This window comes from Aedes aegypti, unplaced genomic scaffold (genome assembly GCF_002204515.2).
Source record: "Aedes aegypti strain LVP_AGWG unplaced genomic scaffold, AaegL5.0 Primary Assembly AGWG_AaegL5_hic_scaff_458_PBJ_arrow, whole genome shotgun sequence".
In the NCBI taxonomy this organism is placed as follows: Eukaryota; Metazoa; Arthropoda; class Insecta; order Diptera; family Culicidae; genus Aedes; species Aedes aegypti.
Genome location: NW_018736128.1, coordinates 95,410 through 106,197, shown reverse-complemented (window position 1 = coordinate 106,197; position 10,788 = coordinate 95,410). Strand labels below are relative to the sequence as shown.

General features: G+C 34.6%; 1 protein-coding gene across 1 annotated transcript; it reads left to right on the top strand.

The window, feature by feature from the left end:
* The first annotated feature begins 3,744 nt into the window (after positions 1-3,744).
* Positions 3,745-6,004, top strand: LOC110681135 (zinc finger protein 43-like). The gene has a single exon (XM_021856909.1). The coding sequence runs from the start codon at positions 4,002-4,004 to the stop codon at positions 5,349-5,351; it is 1,350 nt and encodes a 449-aa protein (XP_021712601.1). The 5' UTR covers positions 3,745-4,001; the 3' UTR covers positions 5,352-6,004.
* The last annotated feature ends 4,784 nt before the right edge of the window (positions 6,005-10,788 follow it).

Sequence of the window (10,788 nt, the reverse complement as noted above, 5' to 3'; positions counted from 1 at the left end):
TACATTTTGACTTCTTTTTCGAAAATTAATTTTCTCCCATGAACCCATTGCAAAAAATTGATTTAACATCTATTTAACCCAAATTTTTTGGAAAATTTTATGAGCGATATCTTCATTGCATATAAGCGTTGCATTATCATTCGCTCTTCATTGTGTTTGAGTTCATTTCGTGCAAATATTCGATAGTCCATAATTGGTACACTTTTATGTCGAATGCTAGGAACGCTATTGCCATAATTGGTACAAAGACAACGCTTTTTAAAATCCATTTTTAGAAGCTTAAAGTTAATTTAGTACTAAAACTGTTTAAATCAACAGATTCGCAAGGCTTTAAACTAGTAATTGACACCAACAAGTCATGCTTGCGTTTTAGAAACGCGGTTACAACTTGATTTTTATCACTACTGTTGACATATTGCATCCATAATTGGTACACCTACCCTATGTAAGCCTTAAGGATCGCGAGACGCGTAGAACGGCAGCTTGGTAAAATTTTAATCAAGGTCCAAAAATTCCAGCAAATTTATTGCCAATGCTATGGTTCCATAAAGGTATCCTATCGATCGGACATGATAGCCAACAAAATAAGCGTAATGGGACATGGGACAGTATCTACTTCAAATTCACAAAGGTAAAATCAATTTTACAATTTGTAATCCAGGAAAAATATAAATGAAACTTTTATTGAGGTTTGCGTAAATTTTTCATTTTAAAAAATAAAAATAGTATATTTTAGTTTAATATTATAAGAATATGAAACTGGAAAATAAGATTTGACTTCTATTTTATCCAAAACATAATGAGTTTTCCATATTATGTATTGTTCAATACATTTGTGAAGAATTATTTTCGAAAACTTTTTTTTCTACATGTACATTTGCTTGTTTTATTATTTTCAAATAAAATAAAACATCGAAATGGAATTAAAACAATACTTAACCTAACATTATCGGTTTAACAAACAAACTTTTCAATATGGCAAAAATGATTGCTGGATTAACAAACATGTCAAACTGAGTGACAACAATCATGATTGTAGAACCAACGGACATTTCGGGTTGAATTCAACAAAAATGTTTGTTAGCCCTGAGAGTATCACCCAATTTTTCGTTGACCGTACAATCTATTTCTCCGCGTGTATAATTTATCAAATTTTTGGTGACCTTATCCACCTAGCATGAAGAATAAGAGTTTACTTTCCATGTAGAATATAATTTAGTAAAAAATGCATGATTAAATTTTTTATTAAATCGGTTTCATCAACATGCTATCAGTCTTCATATATTTCAAAAAAATATACTAAAAGTGTTTTTCTAACTAAATCAAATATTTAATTTAAATAAAATAGTTATGAGTTAACTCTGTTATTTCTGGTAAAGGTTTTCCATTAGAATATCGTATGTAAGCAAAACTTTTTCTTGTAGCAAAATTTCATATTTTAATCTCGAGATATTCCAGTATGACCAGTGTATGTCAAGTAACAAACGTATAAAATAATAAATAGAATTTATTTTTGAAATTTTAAAATAACTTCCAGATAAATCATTATAAAGTTTTCTTCAACAATTTTCGAACGACTTCATTGAGGAATTTTTGTCTTAAAAAAAAAAAACTTCAGGAACGTATGTATCGATTGGAGTGATTGAATCATTGTGCACGAATCATTCATAAAAAATCTTTCCTAATTGTAGTGCTTCAAAACGAGTTTATAGAAATAAAGAAACTACTGCAATAATTTCAGTAGATTCGTCTAAATAATCCTGAAGAAAGATGCATAATCGTTTGAGTAGTTTGTTGATAAATCCTTGCTTGATTTAACAACTTTTCCTTCTTCGAGAAAACTCTGGAGGAGCACTTGGATCAATCTCTGAAAAGTATAAAACCCCCTTATGAGAAATGCGAATTTGTGGGGTTTTCGGAACAATCCAAAGAACAAAAGGTAACTATTTTATTAATAATTAAAATTCCCACAAATCACTATAAACTTGGTTGAAGCCAGTGCTGGGAATGGTAATAGTAGTAGGCTTGAATTTTCGCAAAAATCACGTGGCTCTCCCAGTACAGTAGTTCAAAAACGTGAATCTCATCAAGTAGCCTATGTTGGGTGCACGAATTTTCTAAATCATGAGTGCCATTGAAGGCTCTAAATGCGGGAAATGCAGCGGGAAATAGATCATTTTTCTACAGTAATTCTGGGTTGCCCTTAGCAACGGGTGTTTTGCTATTTTTTTTGCTATTTTGCTTTTTGCCTACAGCAGCGATGGGCGTGAGTTTCACTGGCTTCGCTGACTGTGATTGGCTTTTCTTGGCTACTGTAGAGTGAATTTCAAGATTTTTCCCAACCATGGTTGAAGCAAGTCGTGAATGGCAACATGTTAAAAGTTATCGTTTATCACTACACAGAGGGTGTTAGCTGGTTGGGACAAAATCCAAATTAAAAGCACTCGAAAGCCACTAAAACGGGTTGAGTAAGTCGAACTGCTCCTCATTTTTAAACTTTTCCCATCTTGTAAAAGCTTTGTTGTATATTTATGATTATTTTTTACATTTTTCAACAAAACATGACCCAATCGCTCTATAAGCATAGCTTAAATTCCTCACATTGTTTAAGTTTACATAACGCATGTTTAGAATGGGATAAACATCAAAAAATTAAACATGATATTTTAATGTCCATAAAATCGAGGTAAAATGTACATAAAATCGAAGTACATAAAATCGAGGGTCCATATAATCGAGGGTCCACTAAATCGAGGTATACCTGTAGCACTACTATAAGCACATGTGTTCCTTTAGTGGCACAAGCCATAATAAATACACACATCTAAGTTTTCGTAGTTTCCATTTTTTTTTCCACAAAGCCAATGTACAAAGCTTTCAGGTGATGTAAAAATAATGCCGCTCAACTTAATTACAAACTAATTTTTCAGTTTACGCAACGGAAATTGCATGTACATCTGATGTGAAAAAGAAAGGACATTTGGTTTGAATTTGGGGATCCTGACCAACTTTTATAAAGCTATCTGAGAAGCCAAGTGTCAGATAATCTTGGGCCATTGATCAATAAATGCAATCATTTGATTGATGTTGTTCTCATGAAATAGTCCAAATAATATGCACCCTATACACATGAAAAACAGCGAAAAATATGGATGTTATTAGAAATTGGCACATTCCTTAGTCTCATTAATGCCCCGGGTCCCTCTATATGAATCCGCTGGATATCTTGATTTGCAGTATCGAGTTATGGATAGTTAACTTCAATGAAATTTGTGGATAAATTTAGAAATAAAATAAATTAATAATATATTATTAATAAATTAATTTTAATAAAACTAAATTCTGAAACTTATTTTCAACAATGAGATGGGTTTACATAAAAAATAATGCTTGACGCATTTCAATGTCTAAATACTTAAGTTCATCAACTTCGTGAAATGTTGAACGCAAAGCGAAACACGTTCTGAACCACTGGTCCTTGCGGGATCGAGTCGCGTGCCGCTTTTCCGTCTATCATGCTTTGTTATGCGTTGCTGTTGCTCGGTGCGAATCGAAGGGGAAACCTGGCGTCCCAGCACCATACACCACCAACACAAGGATCGGGGGAGATTCCTGTTGGGCGCATGCTCAGGTTTTACCGCTACGGCCCGACGGACGATTGCTACCGCGTATCCTTCGGCCTGGATTTGTGTTGGTTGCCTTCGGCTAGGGGAAACTGATTCCCTATATAAAGTGCAAGGATACGAGCCGACGTCGTGTCATTCGCTGCCAGGCTTCGGTCCGGTGAACAAGTGATTTGTTTTACGCACTACTTTTCCCTGTACATACCTAGTTTATTGCGCAAAGTTTAAGTATTTTACTCGGTTAACGAATCAACGTGTGTAAAAGTGTTTAGTGTTCATGAGACAAAGTGGACGCCTTGCTGTTTAGTGGATAAGTGGAGAGAGTTTAAAGATACGCACTTGGGAGGAATAGTGCGTGTGTGAGTGGGACATGCTAGTATGGCTTCATCACAGATCCAAGTTCGCCCACCGATGGGTCTCCTGACGACGGTGGCCGATTTGCCGCCAAGCTTCAAGGCGCAATATGTTCCCACCATCACTGTGGCGGCCATTGCCAAGCTCACAGGCGAGTCGCCGCTTGATTTGACGGTGAAGCAATGCTTCGGGGGTGCGATTACCCCTCCTTTGACGCCTTCACCGCTGAAGAAACGCTATCGCGATGAGAACGACGAGAACCGCGATGGAAATCGGACCAAACAGATTAAGATTGAACAGACAGTGCCGGAAGAGAGGGAAGCCACACCAGTGAAACCGGTTAAAATCGGCGCGGCTCCCAAGAGTTCAAAGAACCCTCCTCCGGTGGTTCCAATTTCGAAGGAACGTCGAACGAAAGCGGCCAGGAAGTTAAAGTTCGACGAAGAAACAACATCACCAGTGTCCGGTACGATTATCATTTCACTAGAAGAAGCCATTAACGGTGACATGCCTCGCGAGTCCGGTGATATTGATCCACAGTTCAATTTGGTGGAAATATCCGACGAAGTGCGTGCCGAATTGGCCACCATTCCAAACGTGATAGGTGCCTATAATTGCAAATTGTGTCGGTTGGAATTTGAGGATGCCTTCGGCCTAGCCCAGCATCGTTGTGCCTGTATAGTACTACTGGAATATCGTTGCCCAGAGTGTAGCAAGCGATTCAATTGCCCGGCAAATCTGGCGTCGCATCGTCGTTGGCACAAGCCGCGAGATCAAGTTGCTAAGAAAGGAGATGGAGATAAAGCTGACGATTTGGAATGCAAATATCGATGTGAGCAATGTAACAAGACCTTCAAGCGTCCCGCGTATCTGAAAAAGCATCAGCTGACACATAATAAGGCTAAAAATAAATCCAAACATAATCAATCAAGTGCCGAAATCGAAACAAACGCAACAATCATTACAACATCCGCCAGCTACCGTAGCAGTTCCGGTGAAGAGTCTAACCATTCCACCAACAGTAGCAACACGGTTTACGTGAATCACATGACCGAAGCACCACAAACAGTGTTCACCGTAGTGGCCAGTGAACCTCCGCTGAAACGAGAATTAGTTCATCATAATTACCACATGGCTCAATCACAATCATCGCACACCGATCCTACCGACGACGATGAGGAGGAGGACGATGACTACGACGAGCGTGCCTTGGTGATCAACGAGGACTACCAGGTCGATCAGGAAATGGAGGAACAGATCCGGTCAGCGTATTGCGATCGCTTCACAGAGGAGGAGAACATCGCCGCGGCAGCGCTGGCCCATCTTCGCAACGGACCCTCGGTAATCCGCCACACGACCGCACTGGTTGTCTAAGTCTTGGAAAGGAACCTCTATACTCGTAAGTTGCCTAATACAATAGTTGCTTAAGTACTATCATTATCATTAAATACTATATCGAAAAACAAACCGGGTTAGGCGCGGGACAACAAGTGGCGGTGTTCTACTTCGAAATTCGCTTCGCATTTAGGAACTGTCGGCCGGCAGAGCTTATGAATATGATTTACTTTCTGTACATTTTGCGAATCACAAATCAGCATCACACCAAATAAAACATGCAACCAAGAGCAGAAGACTGTGTGTATATAGCTTTATAGCGAATAAGACTGTGGAGCCAAGCTCTGTACTTACAACAATCTTTTTTTTAGATTTTAAGTCACCGGGAGATGGAAGATTCTGTTTAATTTTCGTTTCAAATTTATGTGCGAACTTTTTTGTTTCAGCTAAGTTGAATAGGTTTACTCTTTGTTTGTGCTTTTGATTCACAAAACAGTTATATATTATTCCATTGCAATTGTATATTTGATCAGCCGTCTAAATGGTTAACTCGTGAAGACTCATTTTTTTATTTTACAACTAAATATTTAAAATCGATTAAAGTATGCATTAGGCAATCATTTATTTTTGTTTCTGCTATATCTTTTTTGTTTATTGATGAAATCGTTATCGGTTTCCTGTGAATCGTTCTACTACTATTCTACGACGTTATGGAAATATAAGATTTGAAAAAAAATCTTCTGGTTGAAGAACCAAATAGTTTTTCCAAAACTTTCTAAGAAAAGCTGTTCTTCAAAGTTAAACATTATTGTTCGCATAACAAGAATTTTCATTTTTATGAGTAACTTGTATGTTGGTATGCTTTACTGTTCTACTGAAGCTTGAGCTATATAAAATCAGTAATGATGACACTTTTAATTCATCCATAATTGTTTTAATTGCATACTTAAACAATAATTTTACCCATTATACTTTTAAAAACATGTACGCATGTTTACCGATCTTTAGCAATTTGTAAACGTTTTTCTCCAAATATTTCGATTGGTAATCCCAGAACAATATATTATGAAACCAAAACATGCAGTATAAATTGGATTTTGCAGTGCTGCCAGTTTTAATGATTTCCATTCTGCATCGAGAGATCTTCTGAAAATAAAGCATTTTTTTCTCCATTGTGCTTTAAATATGACATGGGGACTACAACAGCAACTTTATGAAGGCGTAAGTTATTTTTCTTATAAAGTTTATATTAGAACTTCCGCCAAGACGCACTTTGAACCAAAAAATTATATTTATGTCTGTTCCCTTTGAACTTAATATATTTTTCTTCAAAAAATCGGTGAAAATGTTTTTTTTTTAATATCTGCAAAATTGTTGCTCTAAAAATAACTTGATTAGTTTTAGCAGACTTCTTATTAATGACGCTTTTGAAGAACAAGTCTTTTTTTAAAATAAAAAAATATAGATTGACAAATTTTTCAGCCAATATCTAATAATCATTGATTTTGATCAGTTTCAAAAATCGACCGTTCTAAATGTTGTTCCATATTCGTGTGAAATTATATTATTTTTATTATCATAACATAATACAATATTAGTCGAACGATGCGATTTTATTAATAAACTAATGAGATATAGCTTGCACAAGGTGTTCACATTATAAAATGAATAGTCCTTAGACACCATCTTTTGACAATAATAAAAATTTTAATGAATGCCTAACCTTTAAAAATATGATTTTTTTATATTTTTTCCTGGTGCAAGTATATTATGTCGTGTACGAAAAAAAATTTTGGGAGATTGTTAATACTTTCCTACATGATAATTTGATTGTAAATTAATATATATTTTTTGTATTAACATCATAAAAGACTCAGGCGTTTGTAATTATATAAAAAAAATCTTTTATATCCAGGCAAGATACTAGAAAAGAGTAAAATTAGGTTCATCAAAGATGTTCAGATTTTTGTTCAACTGCTTTATGGCTTCTGTTGAATCTACATGTTGTAAGGGAAAGTAAGGAGACTTGATCCCTTTTTCTTAATGCGGCTGTAACTCTGCAGGGAAATCTAAATTCCATAAAAATTCTACAAAGGCACTCTAGGTAACACGTTCCACAAAATCATGAATTACGAAACAGTTTCAAAATTGCGGTATTTGAAACTTCGTTTTTCCAATGACGTGTTTTACGAAGCAATTAGAAAATGTTAGATTACCTCCTTGATCCCCTCTTCAAAACATATACTAAAGTCGGGAACTTGTTTTTTTCTTTATTTTTGAGATTTGACAAATAAAAAAAAACCCTTTTTCCGATTACAATAACTCTTTTCGGAAAAAATAATACAATTTATTTTTATTACTACCTACTCAAAACTAAATGTAACTCGCCTATTAAAAAATGTAAAACTGGTTTAAATTTATTTAGAAAATGCATTTCTCGTGTATCTGCAATGATCGATTTCTCTTAGTCAATTTTCTCTTTCGGTTAGAAAACGTAATTCAAGTGATTTTTGTAGTATTTTACGACGCTGCATGATGAGTTGTTTCTACTGAATTCAAAATAGCAGCCGAAAACAGTTACCTGGTCAAATAATAAGCTAAAGAGAAAATCGATCATTGCAGTTACACCCTTATGATACTAAACGCGAGATTTATTTCAATTGGGAGACTTGATGCAGTACACAGGAAACCAAGTAAAGCAATTATTTTATAACCCCTTTTATTTCGGTAGATTATCGCAATTCCAAGAAATTAGAAATTTTCAAATAGAATTTTGGTATCACATTTTTTAAACAGACACACATTAAGTGTTATATAATTCCAAACTGTCAGTTTATTTTAAATATTTAAATATCTAAGTAGAGAAAACTCAAGACGTTACGACAAAATATTTGCAAATGCAAATCTATAAGATATACGATTTTTCGAAGTCATTCAAAATATTTTTGTTAAATTGTGTTTGAATCATTGCAAATAAACTGCTCCTATAGCATTATTACCATCTGATGAATTTCTAGCTCTGACATTGTCTTTCGTATAGACAAAGATTGTCATAATAATAATAAAAAAAACAAGTCTATCCCGTCTATTCTAGTGTGGGTTAAAGGTTCATTTAAAGACTGATATGCCTTTAATTTTTCGATATGGAACTGCACTAACGTCATATTTTTCCACAACGTTTTCAAAGATAGTTTTTTGATTTTCGAATGCGAAAGGCCTGCAAATGAGTTACAATTTTAAGCACTGAGTACCAGAAATAAAATTATCATCTTTCATCCATAGACAGTGAGTTTGATGTTTTTTATAACATTGATAAAGTAATTCTTTTTTAAATTTAAATTTATTCGTATTTATTTTGTTAATTTTGGAAGAAACGAGTATTTATATTGATTCATATTTGTCTCACATCGTGTTTTACAAATTTCTGATCGTTATCAATATTGGTTATTATAAAGCTGCTGCTGAACGTTTGAAGCCCTAAACTGTATTATTCAGACAGAATCTTCTACCCTCTCCATACTTCTTGTACATTCGATTTGAAATTTTCCAAAGATTTCTAAGTCACCCAAAGATGAGTATCCATCTAGTCATTCAATTAGGCTTTAAGGTCAGAGCTTAATATATCTATTATTTATTTAGCCTAATTCCTCACTAACCCTTTCAACATCTTTCGCTAATCCTTAGTTAATAGTTTACAACGATAGCCTTAAGTTAAGATTTATCCCAATCGCAAAGGAAGCAACGTGTACAGACAATAGACAATGCACATTGGAACAAGGGTTACTACTATTAAGTCAAATGAAAGACAAACTACTAGTGAGATATGTTTTGTGTTTGAATGTTTTCAGTTTACCTATCGTCAGTTTCAGTCATTTCAATTTTTTTTTTCTCTGGTATGCTTTGGAAAAGTCAAAAGCACACAGGCGCAGGTTCGGGGATAGCTTTTGCAATCGAGTGGAAAATTGTGCCATATTATAATTGTAACCAAAAATGAGAACCAATGTTCGAAAAATTGTCAAAAGCTTGGGAAAATTGTAGGTTTTTAAACAAGGAAGGGTTTAGGTTAGTGTAGGTTCTAGTCGGCACCGGAAACAAACGAAGAGCACTTCTAGTCAAGAATCTAGTCGGGTTACTTGTAAAGATTCTAGTCAGAATAATTTAGTAAAACCAAAAACCATTAGCCAAAGTCAGGGTTGTACCTCTAGTCAACCATGTCTGGTCGTTATTATTCCAATCTAGTCCTAACACTAAGTCATGCGCTAGTCAGCTTTCGAACGATCTCATTCTAGTCTCATATATTTGTGTCATTTAGTATAGGTATTTGATATAGAGCGATGTAATTTAAAGTTTTCACTCCTCTATGCTTAAACATCCTCTTTTCTAAAAGAACTAAAGTCACTATCATTAATAAAGAAATATTTTCTGAACTTCGAATTTGTTAGAATCAATTATCAAGATAACAAGCGTTATGTTTCGGACACTTAATACCAACTAACACAAACATTTAATTTCGGCATTACGAGCAGAATTGTATCTTGTTACTATTATAGCATAATATTATCCCATAACCCTTTTCACACATTTTTTAAAAGCTATGTTCTCTACAAAATTACTTCCAATGTTTTCCAAGCAAGATGAGTGTGATCATAATAGATACCGTTCAAGCAAAGAGGTGCAAAACATTTGAATTACCATCAAGCTATCATCACCGTAATTTTATTTTGAACTTCATATACGTACTTCATTGAACTAGTCACTGTGTATTAAATTATTCATAATTTATTTTATTTAAATTCATACATTAACTATTGTAAATATAGTTCAAAACCCCACTGCTACAAATGAGTTCTATTAGAATTATAACGAGTCCTAATTTAATATACAAACTAATTTAAATCCAAGCACTATAACGGAGTAGAACACCGCACACCACTCTACAAGAAATAATAGTAAAAAACATAGAAAGCGAACAATCATTCTCTCGTCATATTAGCAAACGATTGCAAACAAAAAAAACCTTACGTTACGATCGAACAAAATGAAATGTGATATTAGATGAGTAAGAGTTTTTTTTAACAGAAGCTGAATCTTTACACACGTACACTTATATACATGTTTCAACTATTCGTCTCAAAGCAGCAAACGCGTACATATTTGTAGTAAATTATAAGGTTAATTAGGATGGCCCAATCAGCGAACAAAAAAAAAACATATTTTGTATCTTTTATGCCTAAGAGTTTGAAATAAAGTATTTATTGACACATAACACTGCTTTTTTCCATCACTTTCTCATATCCACTTTACTCCTAATGAAATGTACCGAAGGCAGCACCTGGTTATGCGCACATTTACATCGGGTGCCGGACACGAAATCGAACGAACCCACCTTAAAGGCACATTTTGGACATTTCAGTTTCCCTTTGGTCCACTGTGATTGTTCGATTTCCGTTCGCATCCAGTCAGGAAGATGATCCTC

What these genes read in the sequence shown, in the direction of transcription:
- LOC110681135 (XM_021856909.1), top strand. Translation starts at nt 4,002, where the DNA reads ATGGCTTCATCACAGATCCAAGTTCGCCCACCGATGGGTCTCCTGACG.